This window comes from Scyliorhinus torazame, chromosome 11, assembly GCF_047496885.1.
Source record: "Scyliorhinus torazame isolate Kashiwa2021f chromosome 11, sScyTor2.1, whole genome shotgun sequence".
NCBI classification, from domain to species: domain Eukaryota; kingdom Metazoa; phylum Chordata; class Chondrichthyes; order Carcharhiniformes; family Scyliorhinidae; genus Scyliorhinus; species Scyliorhinus torazame.
Genome location: NC_092717.1, coordinates 41,788,080 through 41,815,939, shown reverse-complemented (window position 1 = coordinate 41,815,939; position 27,860 = coordinate 41,788,080). Strand labels below are relative to the sequence as shown.

The 27,860-nt window shown below is 47.1% G+C and overlaps 1 protein-coding gene across 2 annotated transcripts in view; it reads right to left on the bottom strand.

Moving 5' to 3' along the window:
* LOC140385246 (collagen triple helix repeat-containing protein 1-like) overlaps positions 1 to 27,860 on the bottom strand; it is a 145,440-nt gene that overhangs the window by 49,290 nt on the left and 68,290 nt on the right. Inside the window, exon 7 of one of the 2 annotated variants that reach the window (XM_072467173.1) lies at positions 21,064 to 22,106. The exons of the other annotated variant lie outside the window; for it this stretch is intronic. Coding sequence (XP_072323274.1) covers positions 21,938 to 22,106 — 169 coding nt within the window. The 3' untranslated portion in view covers positions 21,064 to 21,937. Of the gene's footprint in view, positions 1 to 21,063; positions 22,107 to 27,860 lie in introns of those variants that run through there. 2 annotated transcript variants of the gene reach the window in all.

Sequence of the window (27,860 nt, the reverse complement as noted above, 5' to 3'; positions counted from 1 at the left end):
GATGCCTGTCCCATTGTCTCTGGCAGTGCCCCCTTAGACACCGCATCCTCAAACATCTCCACCAACAGCGGCACGGATGTATCCATAAACTTTTTATAAAACTCCATCGGGCAACCATCCGTCCTTAGTGCCTTACCCGTCTGCATCCTCCCTATTGCATCGCAAACTTCTTCCAACCCCACTGGCTCCTCCAACCCTTTCCTCTCCTACTTTGGGACACTCCAACAGTACCAAAAACTCTCTCATCACTGATTCATCCTCCTGAGGCTCTGACGTTGACAAATTCAACCACCAGCTCTCCTGTCTCATTCCGAACCCAAACAATCTCTCTCGTAGCCACCTGCCAATGAAGAGGTCGGCCAGCAAGCAGCCGGCCTTCTCCCCATACTCGTGCATGACTCCCCCTTGCTCGCCTCAACTACCGAACCGGCTTTCCCGTGGACAGAAGGTCAAACCTCAACGGTGATTCCTTCCTCCTCACCAGAAGATACGGAGTAGGATTCTCCGCATACTTTCCAACCACCTCCAGAATTTCCTCTACCAGCCGCTGCTGCTCCTCTCTTGTCCCTCTGTCCGCCTGAGCTTTAAACAAGATGACCTTGCCCATCACTACTGCTTTCAACGCTTCCCACACCGCTAACGGCAAAACCTCCCTGTTCCTATTAAACCCTACATACTCCTCAATCACCTTTCCTATTTTGGTGCAACAGTTCGGATCTGCCAACAATCCCATAATCAACCTCCACACAGGCCTCTGTGCCGGCCCCTTCACCAGGACCACATCCAACCAAGGTCTGAGACAACAATCGCAGAATATGCATCTTTCTCACCCCGTCCAACAGTGCCTTTCCCATAACAAAAAAGGCTATCCTTGAATACACATTGCGCACTGGCAAAATGATCGAGTACTCCCTATCCCTCAGTTGCAAAAACATCCGTTGGTCCGTCCCTCCCATCTCTCTCATAAACGCAGTCAGCCCCCCCCCCCCCCCCCCCCCCCCGCCGAGGGGGTCAGCGAACACTGCTTGGACGTGTCCAACTTTGGATTCAGCACTGTATTCAAGACCCCCCCCCCATAATATTAACTGGTGTGTATCTAAATTCGATATAACAGCCAACTTCTTCATAAATCCTACATTGTCCCATTTCGGGGCGTATTCGTTAACCAGTACCCATTACTAATATGTACCTACGCCCGCCCCCCCCCCCCCCCCCCCCCTCCCAATCAGCTACCACCTTCTCCATCTGGAACCTCACTCCCTTACCCACCAGAATCACTACCCCCAGGCCCTACTATCAAAGTCTGGGTGGAACACCTGACTCACCCAACTTCTTAAGTCTCACCTGATCCTTTACCCTCTGGTGGGTCTCTTGCAGCAGCACCATGTTTAAACCTTTCAAATGCGAGAAGACGCTCGCTTGCTTCACCAGTCCCCCCACCCCTCTGCCTCCCCTTACCAGAAACCCCCCAGCCACTTCTTCTCGACACCATCTCTCGCAGTATCGTCCCCAACCCCCTCCATTCGCACCTCCCCGACTCATCAGAACCTGTACAGTTTCCGAACACTGGGGCCCCTCCCCCACCTCGCTTCCATTCTCCAGCCAACTTGCGTTTGCTCGCGAGGTGACTCCTGCCAGAGTCCCCACACCCACATAGAAAAAACAACATCAACACCTCCCAAACCCAAACCTTCCAAACTCCCAAACCAGTAATCCCTCAACCCCCCCCAAAAACATACTCCAACCAATCACCACAAAGCCCAAAACCATCCCTACCTAAACTCAACGTAAGAGAAACAAAAATACAAAAACAGAAAAAAGAGAAAAGGAAACAAGATAAAAGATTAACATCACCAAAGTGCAAACTCATTTTAGTCCCAGTCCTTAAGCTTTCCCGAACGCCTCTGCCATCTCAAAATAGGAGTCTCTGGAGTTATGTGTGACCCTCAGCTTCGCTGGGTAGACCACCCCAAACCTCATGTTGCTTTTGTACAAAGGCATTTTTGCCCAATCAAAGGCTGCCCGCCTTCTCACCAGTTCCACCGTGAGATCCTTGTATCCATGAATGCCAATGCCTCCCACCTCACCTCTCGATTCAGCTTCGCCCATCTCAGCACCTTTTCCATCACTTGGTAGCTGTGGAAGAACACTATCTCAGCTCTTGGTGGCTCATTCACCTTTGGTTTTGGCCGGAACGACCGGTGAGCACAGCCCAACTCACAGAGGGAGGGGTCCTCCTCCACCCCCAACAACTTGGCAAATAGCTCCGCAAAGAACTCTGACCCTCCAATCCCTTTGTCAGCCCCAGATCCTCAGATTCCACCTTTGCGAACTGTTCTCCAGGACCTCCACTTTGGCTCTCAGCCCTTTGTTTCTCTCCACCACCCTCTGCACCTCCTCACCCATCGAGGCAAACTGGTCGCTGTGTGGCGGCAATGCCACCCCCACCCCTTTCAACACTTCTTGCTCCCACACCTCCGTTGAATTCTTTGGCAAAGCCTCCTTCATCGAGGCAAGAATCACATCTGTCCACTCCTTGAGCGAGGTGATCATCTCCTTGCGATGCTTGTCAAAGTGCTTCGAAAACAGCCGCTCAAACTCCCCCGCCATCACTTCGGTCACCTTATCCACCGTAATGGGCGCGGCCTCACTTGGCGAGCCTGCTCCTGTCATTTTTCCTTCCGCTGAACTCCCCACCGCACTTGCCAGCGGACGTTCGCTCGCCCCCTTTTTATCCAGGATTCTTTTTCTGGGCTTTTGACATCCTTTGGTTGCCTTAGACTTTCTCCTGAAAAATGGGTGCAAATGGCCAAAAACAAAAGCTCCAGCAGGAACCACCCAACATGCAATCTCCACCTATATGTCGCCACCGGAAGTCCCGTTTTGTCTTTTGCTTTAACAGAATTCCTGCCCAGGAGCCCACCTGATTGAAACACGTTGGTTGGTTTGTTGAATTCTGGCGAAGACTGCATCCCAGTAGTGGGTAGGAGTACACTGTCCAAAAAGGTGTGGCCAATCCTCAGATGAGGGTTAACTCAGAGGGTGACATGTTGGCACAGTGGTTAGCACTGCAGCCTCACAGCACCAGGGACCCGGACTCTATTCCAGCCTTGGGTGCCTGTCTGTGTGGAGTTTGCATATTCTCCCCGTCTCCAGTTTCCTCCCATAGTCCAAATATGTGCAGGTTTGGTAGATTGGCCATGTTAAATTGTCCATTACTGTCCAGGGATATGCAGGTGAAGCTGTATGGTTTTGGGGATCGGTCAGGGTGGACGGGAGAGTCGACCACAGTGCAGAATCAATGGAGAGAATGGCCTCCTTCTGCACTGTAGGTTTTCTATCCTTGGGTGGGGTGGGGTGGGGGGTGGGGGGGGGGGGGCATCTATGAAGAGGGGGAGGGAGGGCAGCAATGGCAGGAAGCATGTCAATGTCCATAATCCTAGGGTGGGCCTGAAATTCTGGAGCTGTGGAGATCAGCTATCCCGGAGTGCAAAGTCAACATTTCTTGAGTGAGAGGTCTGGAATATTGGGGAGCTTGTTGGTGATGCTGAGGAAGATTGGTGAACCTGGTTGTTGGTGTTCTGAGATGCTGAAAAAGGGGAGCCAGTTTTGGGTGTTGGGTCATGGGAATCACCCCTGCTCTTCCCGGCCCAATGCATTGGTAGAAAGACATTTATGTCTTCCAGAGAGCAGTTTTCACCTCCCTTTAGATGCTGGTTGCCCTGAGGCTTGGGAATCCCAACTGGCCAAGATTTAACCTGGCACATAGCCTCAGTATAACAGCTAAATGAACAATCCATCCCCTGGAGGTGGGATGGTCTCCATCACCCTGTCCCATCTGTTAAAACTGGAAGTGGACAGGTTTCAGGTGTATGGAGTTTGAGATTGTTTTAACGTTTTCACAGCTCATCAGACCCCAAATCACCCATTTCGGGGTTTAGATTTTCCAACATTGTCTCTACAAATTTCCTGTTCGGCTGATTGGGATTGGCCTGTAGGTCCCAGATTTATTTCTCTCCTTTTTGAACATGAGTTCACAATTTCAGTCCCACACTCCTCTTGCATCACTGGTTAGATTGTGGAATGGAAACTGCAGATGGAGTGACTATAGCTGCTGATTTCTTTCCCCTTTTTCCTCAGCCCTACCCATCCTTATACCTTTGCACTTACAGATAGTGAGTTTCAGAATAATGACCCATTGACAAATAATCACTTTCTAGCAACTCTATTATGAATATTATATAAATGCTCTCTAATCCTACCAAATGTATCTTTTCATTTGATTTATTATTGTCACATGTATTAGTATATAGTGAAAAGTATTTTCTTGCATGCTGTACAGACAACACATATCGTACACAGGGAAGGAAGGAGAGTCTGCAGAATCTACGTCAAATAGTCCATCCAATCCATCAACTATTTTAATAACTGCTTGGGGGGTTGATGGTTGGTAGGGGAGGTGGGGCCCCGCGGGGGGGTAGAGGCCTTAGTTGGGGGTAGTGGGACCGGGCCTGGAAAGGGAGCTGCGCCAGGGGAGGCGGGGCCGGGTGAGTGGAAAGCGGGCTTTTTCCCACGCTTACGGTTGAAGGGGTGGGGTCGGAGCCGGGATGCTCGGGCTTTTTCTCCCGCGCTGGGAGTGGAATGGATGAGATCCTGCTGGTGGACAAGGGGGGGGGGGGGGAGGGGAAGTTCCACACTGGGGGGGGGTGTCGATGGAGCGGCGGGAGTGGTCGGGGTCAGCAGGAGTCTGCTGACTCACGGGAGTGCAATGGGGGGAGCAATGCAGCTAGGGGGGACCTAGCTGGATTGGGGGGGGGGACTGGGTTGCTGCTGGAATGGCCAAGGGGGAGCTGGAGTTGGTAGAGGAGGTCGGGGCGGGGTCTGCCGCTGTGGGGAACAGGTCGTGCGGGGGGTGCGGGCACGTGGCTGGCTATGGCTAGTTGGCGGGGGAGTAGCCTCCTGATCCGGCTGATAACCTGGAATGTAAGGGGACTGAATGGGCCGGTCAAGCGGGCCCGGGTGTCCGCACACCTGAAGGGGCTGAAGGCGGATGTGGCCATGCTTCAGGAGACGTAGCTGAGGGTGGCGGATCAGGTAAGGTTGAGAAAGGGGTGGGTAGGGCAGGTGATTCATTCGGGTTTGGATGCAAAAAATTGGGGGGTGGCGATCTTGGTGGGGAAGAGAGTGTCATTCGAGGCATCGAGCATTCTGGCAGACAATGGCGGTAGGTATGTGATGGTAAGTGGCAAGCTGCAGGGGGAGTGGGTGGTGTTGGTCAATGTATATGCCCCGAATTGGGAGGATGCGGGGTTCATACGTCATATGCTGGGCCGGATTCCGGACCTGGAGACAGGGGGCCTGATAATGGGGGGGGCGGATTTCAACACGTGCTGGACCCGGAACTGGATCGCTCTAGGTCTAGGATGGGCAGGAGGCTGGCGGCGGCCAAGGTGCTGAGGGGGTTCATGGACCAGATGGGAGGGGTGGACCCTTGGAGGTTTGCGAGGCCGGGGGCCAGGGAATTTTCATTCTTCTCCCATGTCCACAAGGCCTACTCCCGGATTGACTTTTTTGTCATGAGCAGGGCGCTGATTCCGAGGGTGGAGGATACGGAGTACTCAGCGATAGCCATTTCTGATCATGCTCCGCACTGGGTGGACCTCGAGTTGGGGGAGGAGAGGGACCAGGGCCTGTTGTGGCACCTAGAGGTGGGGTTGCTGGCGGACGAGGAGATGAGCGGGCAGGTCCGGGGGTGTATAGAGAGGTACCTGGAGGCTAATGACAATGAGGCGGTGCAAGTAGGGGTGGTCTGGGAGGCGCTGAAGGCAGTGGTCAGAGGAGAGCTGATCTCCATTAGGGCACACAAGGAGAGGGGGGAGAGGAGAGGGAGAGATTGGTGGGGGAGATGGCGAGGGTGGACAGGAGGTACGCGGAGACCCCGGAGGAGGGATTGCTTAGGGAGCGGCGTAGCCTCCAGGCTGAGTTCGATTTGTTGACCACCAGGAAGGCGGAGGTGCAGTGGAGGAAGGCGCAGGGGGCGGTATATGAATACGGAGAAAAAGGCGAGCCGGATGCTGGTGCACCAGCTTCGGAAGCGAGAGGCAGCTAGGGAGATCGGGGGAGTTAGGGATGGAGGAGGGAGCACGGTGTGAAGTGCGGTGGGTATCAATGGGGTCTTCAGGGACTTCTACGAGGAACTGTACCGGCTGAGCCCCCACTGGAGGAGTTATGGATGGGTCGCTTCCTGGACCGGCTGAGGTTTCCGAGGGTGGAGGAGGGGCCGGTGGCGGGGTTAGGGGCGACGGTTGGGTTGGAGGAGTTGGTCAAAGGGATAGGGAACATGCAGGCGGGGAAGGCACCGGGGCCGGATGGGTTCCCGGTTGAATTTTACAAGAAGTATTCGGACCTGCTGGGCCCGCTGTTGGTAAGGACCTTCAACGAGGCAAGGGAAGGGGGGGCTCTGCCCCTGACGATGTCTAGAGCGTTGATTTCCCTGATCTTGAAGCGGGACAAGGATCCCCTACAGTGTGGGTCATATAGGCCAACCTCACTCTTAAATATAGATGCAAAGTTGCTGGCAAAGATTTTGACCATGAGAATAGAGGACTGTGTGCCGCAAGTCCTACACGAGGATCCGACGGGGTTCGTGAAAGGGAGGCAGTTGAATACTAATGTATGGAGGCTCTTGAATGTGATAATGATGCCGGCGATGGAAGGGGAGGCGGAGATGGATGCGGAGAAGGCCTTTGATAGGGTGGAATGGGGGTACCTCTGGGAGGTGTTGAAAAGGTTCGGGTTCGGGGAGGGGTTCATCAGGTGGGTGAGGCTGCTATATGAGTCCCCAGTGGCGGGTGTGGCCATGAACAGAAGGAGGTCAGAGTATTTCCGGCTACACCGGGAGATGAGGCAGGGGTGTCCCCTGTCCCCCCTGCTCTTTGCGCTGGCGATTGAACCCCTGGCCATGGCATTGAGGGAGTCGAGGAACTGGAGGGGGCTGGTGCGGGGTGGGGAGGAGCATCGGGTGTCGCTCTATGCGGATGATTTGCTGCTATATGTGGCGGACCCGGTGGGGGGAATGCCGCAGGTGATGAGGATCCTTCGGGAGTTTGGAGATTTCTCTGGGTACAAGCTTGATATGGGGAAGAGCGAGTTGTTCGTAGTGCACCCAGGGGACCATGAGAGGGGGATTGGTGAGCTCCCGCTAAAAAGGGCGGAGAGGAGTTTCAGGTACCTGGGGGTCCAGGTGGCTAGGAGCTGGGGGGCCCTACATAATCTTAACTTCACAAGGCTGGTGGAGCAGATGGAGGAGGAGTTTAAGAGGTGGGACGTGCTGTCACTCTCCCTGGCGGGTAGGGTGCAGACAGGTAAAATGACGGTGCTCCCTAGGTTTTTGTTCCTGTTCCAATGCCTCCCCATCCTGATCCCTAGGGCCTTCTTCAGGCGGGTTAACAGGAGCGTTATGGGGTTTGTGTGTGTGCAGAAGACCCGGAGGGTGAGAAGGGTGTTCCTGGAGCGGTGCAGGGGGGATGGGGGGGGGGGGGTTGGGGTTGGCGCTGCCTAACCTCTGTGGGTATTATTGTGCTGCCAACATGGCGATGGTGCGTAAGTGGGTGATGGAGGGGGATGAGGCGGCATGGAAGAGGCTGGAGATGGCGTCCTGTGTGGGCACGAGCCTGGAGGCGCTGGTGACGGCGCCGCTGCCGCTTCCTCCAACGAGGTATACCACGAGCCCAGTGGTGGCGGCTACCCTCAAAATTTGGGGGCAATGGAGACGTCACAGGGGAGAGGTGGGGGCCTCGGTGTGGTCCCCGATTCGGGGGAGGATGGACGGAGGGTTCCTGAGCTGGCAGAGGGTAGGTATTAGAAGGATGGGGGACCTTTTTGTGGACGGGAAGTTCGCGAGCCTGGGTGAGCTGAAGGAGAAGTTCGGGCTCCCCCCAGGGAACACCTTCATATATATGCAGGTAAGGGCGTTTGTTCGGCGGCAGGTGGTGGAGTTCCCACTGTTGCCGCCACGCAGGGTCCAGGACAGGGTGCTGCCGGGGGTTGGGTTGGAGAGGGGAGGATCGCGGCAACGTATCAGGTGATGCAGGAGGAGGCCTTGGAGGAGGAGCTAAAGGCTAAGTGGGAGGAGGAGTTGGGTGAGGAGGATGACGAGGGGACGTGGGCAGATGCCTGGGGAGAGTGAACTCTTCCTCCTCTTGCGCGAGGCTCAGCCTCATACAATTTAAGATGCTGCATAAGGCTCACATGACCAGGGCAAGGATAAGCCAGTTCTTTGGGTGCGAGGTCAGGTGTGTTAGGTGCTCAGGGAGCCCAGCAAACCACACCCACATGTTCTGGGCATGCCCAGCGCTGGAGGACTTTTGGAAGGGTGTAGCGAGGACGCTGTCGAGGGTGGTAGGTTCCAGGGTCAAGCCGGGCTGGGGGCTCGCAATATTTGAGGTGGCAGAGGAGCCGGGAGTGCAGGAGGCGAAAGAGGCCGGTATTCTGGCCTTTGCGTCCCTGGTAACCCGGCGAAGGATTCTTCTTCAGTGGAAGGATGCGAGGCCCCCCAAGCGTGGAATCCTGGATCAGCGATATGGCAGGGTTTATTAAATTGGAGAGGGTGAAATTTGCCTTAAGGGGATCGGTGCAAGGGTTCTTCAGGCGGTGGCAACCGTTCCTAGACTTCCTGGCAGAACGTTAGAAGATGGTCAGCAGCAGCAGCAAACCGGGGGGGGGGGTTCGTTTTTCTTGAGTGGGCGTGTATATTTGCCTTTGTGTTGATAAAGGCTGTTAATTTATTATTTATGTATATGGGGGGGGTGGCGGGCGGGGTTTGTTCTTTTCTTTCTGTATTTTGTTGTTGATATTTTGTGAAAATTTGAATAAAAATTATTTTTTTAAAGAAACTATTTTAATAACATTCGGTCTTGTACCCTCTAAACCTGTATTTCTCTCAAGTACTTCTAACTTTTGGAAACTATCCTCATCAGAAATAATACTAAAGCTATAGGTCTCTGTAGGATTGCCACTCTGGATGAACATACCCTCACTGTAATTTCAAAGCCCCTGTCTTGCCCAACCTTCTTCAGTCAGGCTGGGTGAGACAGGAGCAGCGAAACGTGCCCCCGGCAGCATCAGCGAGGATTAACTGGGGCGCAGAGGTAAGACATGCTCCCTTTTTACGACACTAGCTGCCGCAGAGGGAATGTTTAAAGGAACAATTTGGAGGGAGCAGGTAAGCTTCAAAGGTAAGTAGTTTGGGCAATTGGGAGGAGCCCAGGAAAGAGGTGGGGGGACAGGGAAACCAGAGGAGGCAGAGGGGCAGACCAGAGATTGTGGGGGTTGGGGCAGACGGGGCAAGGTGGACCAGAGGAGAGGTAGCAGGATGGACCGGAGGGAAGGGGTGGACCGGAAGAGAGGGGGCGGCTAGGACCAGAAGGGAGAGGGCAGGGTGGAGCAAGGACGGGAAATGGAGGAGTCAGATGGGAGGTGGCATGGTGGACTGGAGGGGAGGGGGCAGTGGATTCGGGGGGAGGGCTTGGAGCTGAGGGGGACTTGGAGTGGACAGATCAGTGGAGCTGGAACTGGAGGGAGGGAGGCTGAAGCGGGAGGGGAGTGCAAAACGGAGGGGGGAGGGGGTGGGGTTCAAGTGGGTATTCTGGTGGGTCATGTGTGTGCAGGGTACCCAGTGCAAGGCTGAATCTTGGTGTTTAAGTAGTTACTTTGGACTGAGAACTGATTTTCTTTCCTTCCAGCTCTTTCAGAATTACTATCAGGGTTAAACTGGCAGAACCATCCGAAGTTAGCAATTTAAATTGCTTCTGTCAGATGGTTCCCAGTCCAGTACAATTGTCCAGAGGAAGCACTTCTGGGCAATTGCTGGACAAATCCGCAGTAGGAGCTTCCTAGAGGATTCCCCAGCGCATCATTGGGGTACCTCCTAAATGCAACGCTGAAGAATCAGGAAGTTATGGGTCATAAATCAAGATGGTGCATAATTTGGACGGGAACTTGTAGAAAATGGTTTGCACCTCCTAGGGTCCTTGTTCTTCTTAGCCCTAAAAACTCATTAGTTTGGAAACTGCTGTCAAAGAAGCCTTAGGTTACTGCACTGCATTTTGTAGATGATACATATTACTGCCACTGTGTGCTTGTAGTGGAAAGAGTGAATGGTTAAGGTGGTTGATAAGGCGCCGATTAAACAGATCCTGGATACGTTGAGTGGCACTTATCCAGCCAAGTGAGGCATATTCCATCACACTCCTCCTGCCTTGAGTCCTAAAGATGCTGGAAAGGCTTGGAGGAATTAGATAACTAGCTGGGAATATCCTCTGACCTATTCTTGCTGTCATAGAAAATATGAGCCTGCTCCAGTTAATCTGGTCAACAGTGGCACCCTAGGATGTTGAGGTGTGGGTTTCAGCAATTAAAATGCTGTTTAACGTGAAAAGCAGGTGGCTAGACTGTATCCTATTGAGATGTTCACTGTCTGGCAAATGTTACTAACCATTGATCAGCCCAAGCCTGGCTGTTGCCCAGGACGTGCTGCATGCAGGCAGACGGCTTCATTATCTTTGACAAAGAGTTACGCAGACTCAAAACATTAGCTCCCTTCTCTCCATAGATGCTGTCAGACCTGCTGAGATTGTCCAGTATTTTCGGCTTTTGTTTCAGATTCCAGCATCCACAGTAATTTGCTTTTATATCCCATTAATTGATTTGTGAATGAAACCGAACATTGGCAATTATCAGCAGACTTATGATGAGGGAAGGTCATTTAAAAAGCAGCTGAACGTGATACTCCAAAAACCACAGCCATCTTTCTTCATACTAGTTATCAGTCCAGTTGGTGGAGTTTTTCCCAAGATTCCCATTAACTTCAATTATGAAGACTCCTTGCTGCTACACTCAGTCAAATGCTGCCTAGATGTGAAAGACAATCAAAGTGCTTTTTGTTTTCTGCACACTCTTGACATTATGCCTGAAAATCCTATCTGGCTGCCCTATAGCGACTTAACTACTTGCACATTCTGTGCCACCTACTAGGCGATTTTTAACAATATAATAAAATACAACAAAAACTTGTTTCCCCCCCTCTATTAACCAGGAAAACAAATTTTAATATTAATCCCAACTTATCAAGTGCCAGCTGGAAATTTAGTCGCCAACCAGAACAAAACTTAATGATATACTACAGCTGGAAAGGTTGTGGTGGTGGGGTCAAAATATTTATATAAATTATAGGGAAGAACCTTTTGCAGTGCTTTTTATCTACAAAAGAGGCAACATGATTCACTGCTTGTTAAGCAAAGGGAAAAAAGGAGCAAGTAGAAAGATCCAGGGCAAGGACGGAATGAAGGCACAGTTGAAGACAGGAGTTTGGAAAGCAGGGAAGGATATCCTGATGCAGGGGAGTGGTGACTGAGTGACCAAGTGTGGCCTAACTAAAGTTCTATACAGCTGCAACATGACTTGCCAATTTTTATACTCAATGCCCTGGCCAATGAAGGCAAGCGTGCCGTATGCCTTCTTGACTACTTTCTCCACCTGTGTTGCCCCTTTCAGTGACCTGTACACCTAGATCTCTGACTGTCAATACTCTTGAGGGTTCTACCATTCACTGTATCTTCCCTACCTGCATTAGACCTTCCAAAATGCATTACCTCACATTTGTCCAGATTAAACTCCATCTGCCATCTCTCCGCCCAAGTCTCCAAACAATCTAAATCCTGCTGTATCCTGTCTTCATCGCTATCCGCAATTCCACCAACCTGTCGTCTGCAAACTTACTAATCAGACCAGTTACATTTTCCTACAAATCATTTATATATACTACAAACTGCATAGGTCCCATGACTGATCCCTGCGGAACACCACTAGTCACAGCCCTCCAATCAGAAAAGCACCCTTCCATTGCTACTCTCTGCCTTCTATGGCCTAGCCAGTTCTGTATCCATTTTGCCAGCTCACCTCTGATCCTGTGTGACTTCACCTTTTGTACCAGTCTGCCATGAGGGACCTTGTCAAAGGCCTTACTGAAGTCCATATAGCCAACATTCACTGCCCTACCTGCATCAATCATCTTTGTGACCGCCTCGAAAAACTCTATCAAGTTAGTGAGACACGACCTCTCCTTCACAAAACTGTGCTGCCTCTTGCTAATACGTCCATTTGCTTCCAAATGGGAGTAGATCCTGTCTCGAAGAATTCTCTCCGTAATTTCCCTACCACTGACGTAAGGCTCACTGGCCTGCAGTTCCCTGGATTATCCTTGCTACCCTTCTTAAACAAAGGAACACCAATGGCTATTCTCCAGTCCTCCGGGACATCACCTGAAGACAGTGAGGATCCAAAGATTTCTGTCAAGGCCTCAGCAATTTCCTCTCTTGCCTCCTTCAGTAGTCTGGGTTAGATCCCATCAGGCCCTGGGGACTTAATTACCTTAATATTTTTCAAGACGCCCAACACTTCGTCTTTTTGGATCTCAATGTGACCCAGGCTATCTACACACCCTTCTACAGACTCAACATCCACCAATTCCTTCTCTTTGGTGAATACTGATGCAAAGTATTCATTTAGTACCTCGCCCATTTCCTCTGGCTTCACACATAGATTCCCTCCCCTGTCCTTCAGTTGGCCAACCCTTTCCCTGGCTACCCCCTTGCTTTTTATGTACATGTACGAGCCCTCCTGACTCCTTGCTTAAGTTCCTTCCTACTTTCCACACAGGCTTCGTCTATTCCCAGCATTCTAGCCGACAAATACCTCTTTTTCCTTTTTGACGAGGCCTACAATATCTCGTTATCCAAAGTTGCTGAAATTTGCTGTATTTATCCTTCTTCCTCACAGGAATATGCCGGTCCCAAATTCCTTTCAACTGACATTTGAAAGCCTCCTATATGTCAGATGTTGATTTACCCTCAAACATCCACCCCCCAATCTAGGTTCTTCAGTTCCCACCTAATATTGTTATAATTAGCCTTCCCCCAATTTAGCACATTCACCCTAGGACCACTCTTATCCTTGTCCACCAGCACTTTAAAACTTACTGAATTGTAGTCACTGTTCCCGAAATTCTCCCTTACTGAAACTTCTACCTACATATTGTTTTAAGAAGCCCTCCTGGATGCTCCTTACAAACTCTGCCCCGTCCAGGCCCCGAGCACTAAGTGAGTCCCAATCAATATTAGGGAAGTTAAAGTCTCCCATCACAACAGCCCTGTTGCTTTTACTCCTTTCCAAAATCTGTCTACCTATCTGCTCCTCTATCTCCCGCTGGCTGTTGGGTGGCCTGTAGTAAACCCCCAACATTGTGACTGCACCCTTCTTATTCCTGATCTCTACCCATATAGCCTCACTGCCCTCTGAGGTGTCCTTCCGCAGTACAGTTGTGATATTCTCCCTAACCAGTAGCGCAACTCCTCCACCCCTTTTACATCCCCCTCTATCCCACCTGAAACATCTAAATCCTGGAACGTTTGGCTGCCAATCCTGTCCTTCCCTCAACCAGGTCTCTGTAATGGCAACAACATCATAGTTCCAAGTACTAAACCAAGCTCTAAGTTCATCTGCCTTACCCGTTATACTTCTTGTATTAAAACATATGCAATTCAGGCCACCTGTCCCGCTGTTTTCAGCAACATCTCCCTGTCTGCTCTTCCTCAGAGCCATACTGGCCCTATTCCCTAGTTCTCCCTCAATTTATTCACCTTCTGACCTATTGCTCCGGTACCCGCCTCCCTGCCATACTAATTTAAACCCTCCCGTGTAACACTAGCAAACCTCACGGCCAGGATATTTATGCCTCTCCAGTTTAGATGCAACCCGTCCTTATACAAGTCACACCTGCCCCGGAAGAGCTCCCAGTGGTCCAGATAACTGAAACCCCCCCTCCTACACCAGCTGTTTAGCCATGTGTTTAGCTGCTCTAGCTTCCTATTTCTAGCCTCACTGGCACGTGGTCCCGAGATTACAACCCTAGAGGTCCTGTCTTTTAACTTTCTGCCGAACTCCCTGAACTCGTGCTGCAGGACCTCATCCCTTTCTGCCTATGCCGTTAGTACCAATATGTACCACAACCTCTGCCTGTTTGCCCTCCCCCTTCAGGATGCCCACTACCCGTTCTGAGACATCCTGGACCATGGAGGCAACATACCATCCTGGAGTCTCTTTCACATCCACTGAAGCGCCTATCTGTGCTCCTGACTATAGAATCCCTATGACTATTGCTCTTCTGTGCTTTGACCCTCCCTGCTGAACATCAGAGCCAGCCGTGGTGCCACTGCTCTGGCTGCTGCTGTTTTCCCCCCGATAGGCTGTTCCTCCCAACAGCATCCAAAGCAGTATACCTGTTCGAGAGGGGGACAACCACAGGGGATTCCTGCACTGACTGCCTGCCCCTTCTGGTGGTCACCCATCCCTCTGCTTGCACCTTGGGTGTGACCACATCTCCTATGACTCCTATTACGCCTTCCGCCACCTGCATGCTCCTAAGTGCATCCAATTGCTGCTCCAACTGAACCACGCGGTCTGTGAGGAGCTGCCATTGGGTACATTTGCTGCAGATGTAGTCGACCGGAACGCTGGAAGCGTCACAGATCTGCCACATCTCACAGTTGGAGCACTGCACCCCGCTGAGTGACATTTAAGCACTAGTTAATTAATTTAAAATAAACACTTGAATTATTGTTAGATTGAGTTACAATTAACTATATGGCCCTGACGCTAGAGTTTTACTGTAAAAGCTAGATTTCAGACTTATTTATCATCTCAGCTAGTCACAATTTCTTTGTTGGCTCATTTATTTTACGCTTCTTTCAATCATCTGATGTAAAGAACATCTCGGTTATCCAACCATTTCCTGTTTTCTTTTCATGGTCAGAATTTTTTTTGTATGCGTTTCCTCCTTTTCCATTTTATTGCAGTTCTACTTCAATATTTGTTTAATTTTCCTTTTCCAGTTTTAGTGAAGGATTACACCAGAAATGTTAACCTGCTTGATCACTGCACAGATGCTGATTGACCTGCTCCTTTTACTCTAATAAAAATGTCAGCATAGTTTAGAGGTCAGTAATGCCCATCGATGTTTTTCGTAATACCCATGCGTTACAGAAAATAACTGACTGGTGCACACAAACACATTTCTACAACTACATTTATTGGAAAGGTGGACAAATGTTCTGCTTCCTTTCAATTGACTTGTATAAAATAATTCAACATATTAAGTACTTTATTATAATCCAAAAGCACATCACTAGTAGTCAGGTTACAATGGCAAACAGAAGTAGAAATGCAAACTTGTGTAAAAGTAGATGAATCACAGGCCACCACCATCGAGAAAACATATTTTAAATGGTACATATATATAAAAAATAGCAGCAAAACTCAAAAGCACTTGAAGAAAACTATAAATAAGAAATCAGGAATATTCCTCCATCCGGTCGCTTTTTGTATTATTTAATTGCAAATTTCAGAGCTAAATCTGAAAGGCAGAATCTTGATAATTGTTCTCCAGTGTATCCACTTAGTTAAGCACATTCAGCAATTAAATTATACATGCACATGACTGTCAATTCCAGTAACTTTCCACTATTTAAGCAGACTTGCATTTATACGGAGTAAATAATTGAACAATGATTGCACATTGCAATTGTCCCCAGAGACGATTTTGGTAATCTCACACTAATAAATGTTAGAGTAAAACACATTTTCAGGACATGCTTACTTAAAAATGTATAGACCAAATTTCATACAAATTACTAAATGTGAAATTATAAACATATTCCTTTGAAATAGCTTAACTTGAAGAATTGGTTGTTTAGCTCAATCAGTACATACTGCCAGCACTTGGGGTGATCTGCATTTAACACTGATCAATACTGCTGACCCACAAGCATTTCCCTAAAATTGCAGCCAGTGTCTCATGAATCAATATCCACTCTAGATTAGATACTCAGTTATGTTTCTGTCTTCTTCCCATTCTGTACAAGGAATGCAATGGGATTGCAGTCATACAATTGCTTATCTCAATATGTAACACCTTGGAGGCAAAAACTAATAGGAATTGACATTTGGTTCAAAGCAAAATTCCCTAAAAAAACTATTTTTTTGGTGGTTTTAAAATGCACCATTAATGCAAGTGGTAAAAAAAAAAGGACCATGTTCCTTCTTTGGCCACTCAGTGGCAACAATGAGGACTTACAGCTCAGGGAGTATCGCAGATAGATCTCCGGTAACAAAAGCAAACAACTATTGCGGATGCTGGAAATCTGAAATAAAAACAGAATGATTTGGAAATACTCAGCTGGTCTGGCAGCATAGACAGGGAGAAACCAGGCAACGGAATGTTTTTCAGAACTGAAGGAAGATAGAAAAGGAATTGGTTTTGAACAAGTGAATGGGGGAAAGAAAGAACAAAAGGAAAGGTCTGAGATTAGGCAGAGAGTGAAAGACTGACAAAAGACTTTGTGATACTGAAGGCAAAAGTAGTGGTAATGGTTCTAGTAAAGAAATAAAATATTTGTCCAGAGTGTGAATCGATCTCCAGTAAAGCTCACACTGGTTCCAAACCCAGAATATCTGGCAGTATGATGTGGAGATGCCAGTGTTTTTCCAACCCAACTTTTTCCTCACCAGATATTCCTCATGACTTCACAACTACCTCTCCTCCACCCCATCTCGCCAGCATCTTGAAGCAGCAAACAGGAGGTGAATTGTCATCAAATGGTATGAATTGTAAGGAAAACTGCATGTTCAGAAATCCAGTGTTTATAGCCTAACAGTGCCCAGGTATGGTATCAGATTTTGATTTTCTGCCACTATAAATAGCAAAAGTTAAAAATCAGCATTAACCAAAAAGCAAGTTGACTCCCATTCTACATCAGTTTTACTTGGATTTCTTGATAAAAGTGCTTCTGCAAAATTACTTTTGATTGTGTGAAATTAAAAGAAAAAAATAAGGAAACAACTAAACCTATATGATCTATATCTAACTTCTGGTCTCCAAATTTTAAAACAGGTTTAAAGATACTAGAAAAGGTACAAAGTGGATTTACAAAAATATTCCCAGAATTGAGAGATTATATCAGTCATGAAAGTATGAATGGTCTCCTGCTGAGGTTCATAGCATTAATGATGCCAGTCCTCAACCAATTCAATTTACTCCACGTGATATCAAGAAACAAAGAAAGGAGGCCATTCAGCCCTTCATACCTGCTCCACCATTCATTATGGTCATGGCTGATCATCCAACACAATTGCCTGATTCCCCCCCCCCCCCCACCCCCAACCATATGCTTTGACCCCCTTCGCCCAAAGTGCAATATCTAACTGTGCCTTGAAAACATACAATGTTTTAGGTGCTCGGGGAGCCCGGCAAACCACGTCCATATGTTCTGGTTGTGCCCGGCGCTGGATGGGTTTTGGAGGGGTCATGCGAGGACTATGTCCAAGGTGGTGAATGCCCGGGTCAAGCCGAGCTGGGGATGAGCATTATTTGGAGTCTCGGATGAGCCGGGAGTGCAGGAGGCGAAAGAGGCCGGTATTCTGGCCTTTGCGTCCCTGGTAGCCCGGCGGAGGATTTTGCTACTATGGAAAGATGCAAAGCCCCCTAGTGTGGAAGCTTGGATCAATGACATGGCAGAGTTCATCAAGCTGGAGAGGATAAAGTTTGCCTTGCGAGGGTCTGTGCAAGGGTTCCTCAGGTGGTGGCAACCGTTCCTAGACTATCTCGCGGAGCGTTAGGAGGAGGTCAGCAGCCCAAGGGTGGGGGGGAGGGTGTGTATTTTTCCCCCTATTTGTGTTTTTAAATGTTATAGGGGGGGTTATTGTATATGGGGGAAATCCAATGTATAATTTTGGATTGTGGTGTTCTTGTTTCTTTCTTCTTGTTGGGGGGGGGGGGGTCGGGTTGTTGAAAAATTTGAATAAATATATATATTTTTTAAAAACATGCAATGTTTTAGCTACAATTGCTTTCTGTGGTAGTGAATTCACAGGTCGACCACTCTCTGGGTGAAGAAATTTATCCTCATCTCAGTCCCAAATGGTCTACCCTGTATCCTCAGACTGTGACCCCCTGGTTCTGGACACCTCCACCATCGGGAACATCCTTCTTGCATCTACCCTGTCTCATTCCGACAGAATGTTATAGCAACACAAGAAGCTTGACATTATCCAGGGCAAAGCAGTCTGCTTCATTGGCATCCCATTAGCCACCTTCAACGTTCACTTCCTATACCCTTAATGCACAGTAGCAGCCGTGTCTACCATCTACAAGATGCACTGGAGCAACTCAACAAGGTGAGATACAATAGTGGCACCTTGACAAATACATGAATAGGATAGGAATAGAGAGATATGGACCCTTGTAAGTGCAGAAGGTTTGCTGGCTTGTAGGGACGAAGGGCTTGTTCCTGTGCTGTACTCTTCTTTGTATCTTTGTTCCTTAGGCCACACATCCCAAAGCCATGACCACTACCACCTAAGGACAAGAGCAGAAGATGCATGGGAATACCACCACCTTGAAGACCCCCACTCCATAGACATACACCATTGTGACTTGGAACTATATCACGGTTCCTTCACTGTGGCTGGATCAAATTCCTGGAACTCTCACCCCAACAGCCCTGTGGGTGTACCTACACAACATGGACTGCAGCGGCTCAAGAAGGCAGTTCACCACTACCTTCTCAAGGACAATCAGAGATAGGTAGTAAATGCTGGCAGCCAACAATGCTCACATCCTGTGAAACAATAAATTAATAGGCTGGGATCGCTTCTGAGAAAAAAAGATAAATGAGGTGTTAACTGATTTAAAATAATGAAAGGGCTTGATTGGGACATAAAGATAATGTTTCCACTTGTTGGTGAGGCCACAATTACAGGCCAGAAATACAAAGATATCCATCCATGAAGGAATTCATGAGAAAATTATTTAACAAGAAAGTGGTTAAAATGTGAAATTTACTACTACTAGAAACAGCTCAGTTAACTAGCATTAGAGGGAAAAACCAGATAAACACAATCCAGAAATTTATAGAAGGAATTGTTGATGGGATTAGACGAAGAATGGGAGGCTTGTATTAAAATGACCCAAGCCAGATGGTGAACAAGACAGATATTTTCCTTATTCGAAGTAAGCAGCACTAGAATCCCTGCCTCTTGGATACTAACCCAGTTTTCCAGCTATTCCTCTTGACACGTGTTCAAGTGGCTGGAGTGGGATTTGAACCCACAGCCTTCTGACTCAGAAAGTCATTGTGCTATTGATTGAGCCATAGCGGATACATCACTCACAGTCCTTAATCAAAGAATTCCCATCACCACCTGTGTATCAGCACAAGTATAGCCTGTTGGGCTAGCTGCAAATACCACGTAAACATGGGAGAACTCTGGATAGAAATGGCAAACAAGTTTCTGGGGGAATCTAGAAAGCCACCAAATGCTGACCAACCGTCTTCTGTTCCATCCGGGACAAGCAAGTCTTTTGTAGAAAAAGGGTATTGCCCTTCTACCTTTGGATAAAGGCCAGAGTATTATGACATCTGCATATGTGATGCCATTACACATCAGAAAAAAGAATGTTAACAGCACAAAAAACAATGGAATCCACTAGTGAACCAGGATATTATTCTGGCCTTTCAAAAAACAAACAAAAAAAAAAAAAAACCAAAAAAAACTTAAAATACAAAAATAAGCAAAACCAAAATGCATCTGGGATAACAGAGCTTATCATGAATCCCAAACACTGCCTTGCTCTGGACCAAAAAACTCCAAGACAGGTGTATTAAATATCTTGATCTCAAATAATGTGAAAGAATCATAGAATGATTACAGTGCAAGAGGCCATTCAGCCGATCGAGTCTGCAACGACCCTCTGAAAGAACACGCTAACCAGGCTCCTGCTCTATCTCAGCAATCCCATAATCCACAATCCGCACATCTCTGGACAATAAAAGGCAATTTTGCATGGCCAATCCACCAAACCCGCACATCTTTGGACTGTGGGAAGAAACCAAACACCCGGAGGAAAGCCACGCAGACATGGGAAGAACGTGCAAACTCCACAGTCACCCAAGTCTGGAATTGAACCCGAGTCCCTGGCTGTGAGACAGCAGTGCCAATCACTGTGCCAATCTAACTTAAATTATTAAATGTTTTGCTGAAAAACAAGGGAAAGGAGGCAGAAAGGGAGAAGGAAACTCTTAAGCTCCAAAATATTTATTAACTGCCCTTGGGAATAGAAAGGGCAGAGGGGCAGCAAGGCAATCAATGCATAGACATGCAGAGTGAAGCAGACTTCAAGTCTTTTTCAGGATGAAAATGCTTTTTGGAGTCAAATACTGTGATTCAGCAGATCAGGAGTTAAAACTCTGCAAGTTGAACAGATATTCTGCCAGTGCAATGAACAAATTAATTTCTGATTAAAAGTTTGTATTAAAAGATTGGGAACAAAATAAATCCCAATCTTTTCCCATTGTTCTTTATTTTTCCTGTACCAATTCCCTTTAGAAAGTCATTATTGAATCTGCTTCCATCACCCTTCCAGGCAGTGCATTCTTGATCTACAATTTTCTTTCCTCATGCTGCCTCTGGTTCTTTTGTCAATTACCTTGAAACTTGTGTCCTCCGGTTACCAACCCTTTTGTCATTGGAAACAGATGGTTTATTTACTTTATCTCTTTTACACCATCAAATACCTTTAGGATTTTGAACATCTTTATTAAATCTTTTCTTTACCCAGGAGCAGCAAGGTGGCACAGTGGTTAGCATTGCTGCCTCACGGTACCGAGGTCCCAAGTTCAATCCCGGCTCTGGGTCACTGTCCGTGTGGAGTTTGCACAGTCTCCCCGTGTTTCCAAGGGTTTCGGCCCAACAACCCAGAGATGTGCAGGGTAGGCGGATTGGCCACGTTAAATTGTCCCTTAATTGGAAAAAATTGAATTGGGGAATCTAAATTTATTTTTAAAAAGATCTTTCCTTTATCCTTTCCGCTTTAAGGAGAATAATCACAGTTTCAGTGTTTACTTGTAAATGAACTCCCTCATTCCAAGTACCATTCCAATAAATCCCCCCCCCCCCCCCCCCCCAAATATCTGCTCTCGGGCCTTCCTGAAGTGTGATGCCCACAATTGAACATAATACCCCAGCTGGCCTAACTCCTGTTTAATTCATGTTTAGCATAATTTCCTTGCTTTTCTACTCTTGTCTCGATTTATAAATCTAGAGATCCAGTATGTCTTTGTAACAGTCTTCTAAACTGGTCATGTTCCATATTCAATGACTAATGGTTCTACACTCCTGGTCTCTGCTCCGGTCCTGTACAAATTACACTTAATTCTATTGCATCAACTCCAGTAATGGTTGTGTATGCAAGAATTATTGGAGCAGAATACATGACAGCTGCAACACCTAGTTGTATATGGAGTGTTACACCTCACTTATCAATATTTCAAGGCACACTAGAGATTTCATAATTACATAACCATTACTCAATGTAAAATTACTTTCTAAAGTACCATTTGTTTGAACAGGAAAATATTCCACATTCAAGAACACTTCTGCCACTGTCTACTTTACAAAGCACAAAAGGCAAAATATTGGTTAAACTTAATTTCTCCCATCTCCCTTAAACGCCGACACAAAAGTATCTGAAAAATGGAGGATTACCACATAAGACTGTACAGTATCAAAAAAACATTGCCTGGAAGTGTAAAAAAATGGTTCCAAACACATTATTTTATAGTAATGGTCCAATAATATTAAAACATCAGCTTACTCAAGTTCAAACTATTTACGATGCATATTTGCAGTGCATTTAACTCTAAAAATAAAAAAAAGTAACAAATTCACAAAATTAAAATTAAGTGTTATGAATGCCAAGTTCACAAAGCATGTGCTGCGGTCAAAATACAACGACACACAAGGCCACCAAACATATCAAACACTATCAAGCATTTGAGTCATTGTTCTCAGGGTCTTCAACTTTGCTGAAGTCCGGTAATGCATGCACAAGAAGAGCAGTACTCTTGCTACCACTGGGCCGTGCATAGTGGGGCACAAGGACACAGCTAGTTGGTAGTGTGTGTTCCTCGGCGTAGTCATCTCTTGGTGTTAGTCTGCATTTAAGAATAAATAGCAATTAAAAAGTGATCAATCTCCCATGGAATTACACAAACAAGATCAAATGTGGGTTTTAGATGAAGCAAAATAAGAGGGCAGAGTATAATTGCAGGGCCATTATAAAATCATAGATACTGTCATTTTTAAATACTTAGCAAAATGTATTGTTAGTTGTGAAGGAGAGAAGTAGAGTTGTTTGGGACCAATGTTTCCCTCCAAACTGTGTGGATTTGCGGCAATCCAGAATATACCGCAAAATGTAATGACTGGCTATGCACACAAAATAACTAGAGGGAATAAGAACAAAAAATGCTGGAAATATTCAGCCGGTCAGGCAGCACCTGTGGAGAGACGCAGACAGTAATCTTTATCAATAAGTTATAAATGTCAGAGGTTTTGAGCAAGTGAAAGGGGGTTGGAAGAAGAACAAAGGTGAAGGTCTGTGGCAGTGTGGAAGTCAGGAGAGATTAAATGACAAAATAATTAGTAGTGAAGTGCCAAAGGAATTGCTGAAGGGACAAGTAAAGCAACAAATGTTGAGTCCAGAGGAGGTGCAAATGGAAGACTGATGAAAGTTGAACAGCTGCTGTTTGAAAGCAAAGCAAAAGTATAACCATGATCTGCAAAGAAAAAGGAAACAAAATGGGGGGCTTAGAATATGGCCGGAAATTGCTGAACTCAATATTGTGTCAAGAAAATTGTGGAGTGCCGAATTGGAAGATGACATGCTGTTTCTTTATCTCTTGTTGTGCCACAGTGTAACTAGTGGCTCGGTGGTGTAATTACAGTTTCCATCGGCAGTTTCCATTACAAAAGTAGACATAGGAATTGATTTGATTTATTGTCACATGTACCGAAGTACAGTGAAAAGAATTTTTCTGCGGCCGAGGGAAGGTACACAGTAGACAAAAGAATAATCAACAGAGAACATTGTCAAATGGTACATCAACAAACAGTGATTGGTTACAGTGCAGAACAAGGGGCCAAACAAAGCAAATCCATGAGCAAGAGCAGCATAGGGCGTCGTGAATAGTGTTCTTACAGGGAACAGATCAGTCCGAGCGGGAGTCATTGAGGAGTCTTGTGGGGAAGAAGCTGATCCTATGTCTGGATGTGCAGGACTTCTTCTGCCTGATGGAAGGGTCTGGAAGAAGGCAATGCCTGGGTGTGGGGGGGGGGGGGGGGGGGGGGGGAGGGTCTCGTACCGGGAGGTGTATACAGAATCAATGTGGGAGTGGCAAGCTTGTGTGATGCGTTGGTGTGATGCGTTGGGCTGAGTTCACCACACTCTGCAGTTTCTTGCAATCTTGGACCGAGCAACTGCCATACCAAGCTGTGATGCAGCCGGATAGGATGCTCTCTCTGGCACATCTGTAGACGTTTGAGAGAGTGCTGCAAACATGCCAAATTTCTTTAGCTCCCGTAGCAAGTAGAGGCGTTGTTGGGCTTTCTTGACTGTAGCATCAACGTGAGTGGACCAGAACAGACCGTTAGTGATGGTGACCCCCAGGAACTTAAAGTTATTGACCATCTCCACTTCAAAGCCATTGATGCAGATGGGAGTGTGTGTCATACTATGCTTTCTGAAGTCGATGATCAGTTCCTTGGTCTTTCCAACATTTAGAGAGGTTGTTTTCAGTATACCATCCAACCAAGTGATTTATCTCCCTCCTAAGTCTGATTCGTTGTTGTTTGAGATACGGCCCACCACAGTCGTATCATTTGCAAAAAATAGATTGAGTTGGAGTTAAATCATGCCGCACAGTCGTGTGTGTACAGGGAGTACAGTAAAGGACTGAGCACACATCCCTGAAGGGCCCCGGTGTTGAGGACTATTGTGGAGGAGGTGTTGTTGCCTATCCTGACAGATTGTGGTCTGTTGGTGAGGAAGTCGAGGATCCAGCTGCAGAGGGAGGGGTCAAGTCCAAGACTGCGGGGTTTGCTTATTAGTCTTGTCGGGATAATGGTGTTGAATGCGGAACTGTTGTCGATGAACAGCAGTCTTACATAGGTGTCGTTGTTGTCAAGGCGTTCGAGTGTTGATTGTAGAGCCAGGGAGATGGCATCTGCTGTGGACCTGTTGCGGTGATAGGCAAACTGCAGTGGATCGAGGCCGTCTGGGAGGTTGGCAATGATCCGTCTTATGACCAGCTCTCGAAGCATTTCATGATAACAGACGTTTATAACTGTCTTAAGGTTAACAAAAAAGTCTGGCAAAAACAAAAGTAATGAAAGCAGATAGGAAATGTGCACAGTGCAAGATTTTAATTACATTCTGGATGGAATACATACAGACTAGACATCAGTAATAATCATTATACTGCCCAAAGGACATGTGCAACTCGCTGGGAAATTTGCTTCTTGCAAATGTTTCCATTGATAGTGTTCATATAATCCCTACAGTGCAGGAGGCCATTCGGCCCATCGAGTCAGCACTGACCCTCTGAAAGAGGACCCCACTCTATCCCTGCAATCCCACTTAACCTGCACATCTCTGGACACTAAGTGGCAATTTAATATGGCCAATCCATCTAACTTGCACACCTTTGGACTGTGGGAAGAAACCGGAGCACCTGGAGGAAATCCACCCTGACACAGGGAGAACATGCAAACTCCACAGAGATAGTCATTCAAGACCAAAATTGAACCCAGATTCCTGACGCTGTAAGGCAGCAGTGCTAACCATGGTGCCACAATGCTGCGTTCTTGGCATGTTGCTGGATTTAGACTTAAAATTGATCCCTCCTCTTCATGCTCTCCAGTAAGAGAAAGCTAGGGAACGCTAGTCCAGTCATGAATGGTGGTAGGGGAAACTTCCAGTAGTGGTCATGGAGTGAGTGGCCGCACATTTGGTGGGTCTCGCTCAAGGTGGATTTTTTCAAACTTTCTCCACCCGAAGGGTGTAGTAAAAGGCGCAGGAATGTCATGGGGGCAGCACGGTGGCGCAGTGTGTTAGACCTGCTGCCTCACGGTGCCGAGGTCCTAGGTTCAATCCCGGCTCTGGTTCACTGCCTGTGTGGAGTTTGCACATTGTGTGGAGTTTGCACATTCTCCTAGTGTTTGCGTGGGTTGTGCCCTCAACCCAAAGATGTGCAAGGTTGGTGGATTGAACACACTAAATTGCCCCTTAATTGGAAAAAAATGAATTGGGTACACTAAATCTTTTTAAAATGGAATGTCACGGAAAGGCAATGCTCCTCTGGTGTGGCTGGTGTGTGGATCAGCAGACGAGTGAGTGTCACAAGAAAGAGCAGTTGGAGTAGGAGAGTTTTCACGGTGCAGCACTGGTAAAGATGGCAGAGGGCAAGGGGGGTGCACTACCCGCCCAGAAGCTGATGGAGCAGCTGGTGGAATTCTTGAACAAGTTCCAGCAGCAGAGGAAAGAGGCCCTGGAAGACCTGACCAAGATGGTGAAGCTGCTGAGATCTGGGATTGAGCAAGTGAAGCAGAGAACATAAGAATAAGGAGCAGGAGTAGGCCATCTGGCCCTTCGCACCTGCTCTGCCATTCAATGAGATCATGGCTGATCTTTTGTGGACTCAGCTTCACTTTCCCGCCCGAGCATCTTAACACTTTATTCCTTTATTCTTCAAAAAACTATCAATCTTTATCTTGAAAACATTTAATGAAGGAGTCTCAACTGCTTCACTGGGCAGGGATTCACAACCCTTTGGGTGAAGAAGTTCCTCCTAAGCTCAGTCCTAAATCTACTGCCCCTTATTTTGAGGCTATGCCCCCTAGTTCTGCTTTCACCCGCCAGTGGAATCAACCTCCCCGCATCTATCCTATCTATTTCCTTCATAATTTTATATGTTTCTATAAGATCCCCCCCGCATCCTTCTAAATTCCAGTCGACACAACCTCTCCTCGTAATCCAACCCCCTCAACTCTGGGATTATCCTAGTGAATCTCCTCTGCACACCCTCCAGCGCCAGTACGTCCTTTCTCAGGTAAGGAGACCAAAACTGAACACAATACTCCAGGTGTGGCCTCACTAACACCTTATACAGTGCAGCATAACCACCCTAGTCTTAAACTCCATCCCTCAAGCAATGAAGGACAAAACTCCATTCGCCTTCTTAATCACCTGTTGCACCTGTAAACCAACTTTTTGCAGCTCATGCACGAGGACACCTAGGTCCCTCTGCACAGCAGCATGTTTTAATATGTTATCATTTAAATAATAATCCCTTTTGATTATTAAATAATAATCCCAAAATGGATAATCTCACATTTGTCAAGATTGTATTCCATCTGCCAGACCCTCGCCCATTCACTTAACCTATCCAAATCCCTCTGCAGACTTCCAGTATCCTCTGCACATTTTGCTTTACCACTCATCTTAGTGTTGTCTGCAAACTTGGACACATTGCCCTTGGTCCCCAACTCCAAATGATCTATGTAAATTGTGAACAATTGTGGGCCCAACACTGAACCCGGAGGGACACCACTAGCTACTGATTGCCAACCATAGAAACACCCATTGGTCCCCTCTCTTTGCTTTCTATTAATTAACCAATCCTCTATCCATGCTACTACTTTACCCTTAACGCCATGCATCATTAACTTATGCAGCAACCTTTTGTGTGGCACCTTGTCAAAAGCTTTCTGGAAATCCAGATACACCATATCCATTGGCTCCCTGTTGTCTACCACACTGGTAATGTCATCAAAAAATTCCACGAAATTAGTTAGGCACGACCTGCCCTTTATGAACCCATGCTGCGTCTGTCCAATGGGACAATTTCCATCCAGATGCCTCGCTATTTCGTCCTTGATGATGGATTCCAGCATCTTCCTTACTACCGAAGTTAAGCTAACTGGCCTTTAATTACCTGCTTCTGCCTATCGCCTTTAAACAGTGGTGTCACGTTTGCTAATTTCCAATCCGCCGGATCCACACCAGAGTCTAGGGAATTTTGGTAAATTATCACTAGTGCATTTGCAATTTCTCTAGCCATCTCTTTTAGTACCCTAGGTTGCATTCCATCAGGGCCAGGAGACGTGTCTACCTTTAGCCCCATTAACTTGCCCATCACTACCTCCTTCATGATGACAATCAACTCAAGGTCCTCACCTGTCATAGCCTCATTTTCCATCAGTCACTGGCATGTTATTTGTGTCTTCCACTGTGAAGCCCGACCCAAAAAACCTGTTCAGTTCCTCAGCCATTTCCTCATCTCCCATTATTAAATCTCCCTTCTCATCCACTGAAGAACCAATATTTACCTTAGCCACTCTTTTTTTGTTTTATATATTTGTAGAAACTTTTACTATCTGTTTTTATATTCTGAGCAAGTTTACTCTCATAATCTATCTTACTCTTTATAGGTTTTTTTGTAGCTTTCTGTTGCCCCCTAAAGATTTCCTAATCCTCTAGTCTCTCACTAATCTTTGCCACTTTGTATGCTTTTTCCTTCAATTTGATACTCTCCCTTATTTCCTTAGATATCCACGGTCGATTTTCCCTCTTTTTACCGTCCTTCCTTTTTGTAGGGATAAACATTTGCTGAGCACTGTGAAAAATCGCTTGGAAGGTTCTCCACTGTTCCACCATAAAGTCTTTGCTCCTAGTCTACCTTAGCCAGCTCTTCTCTCATCCCATTGTAATCTCCTTTGTTTAAGCACAAAACACTAGTGTTTGATTTTACCTTCTCACACTCCAACTGTATTTTAAATTCTACCATATTGTGATCGCTCCTTCCAAGAGGATCCCTAACTATGAGATCATTAATCAATCCTGTCTCATT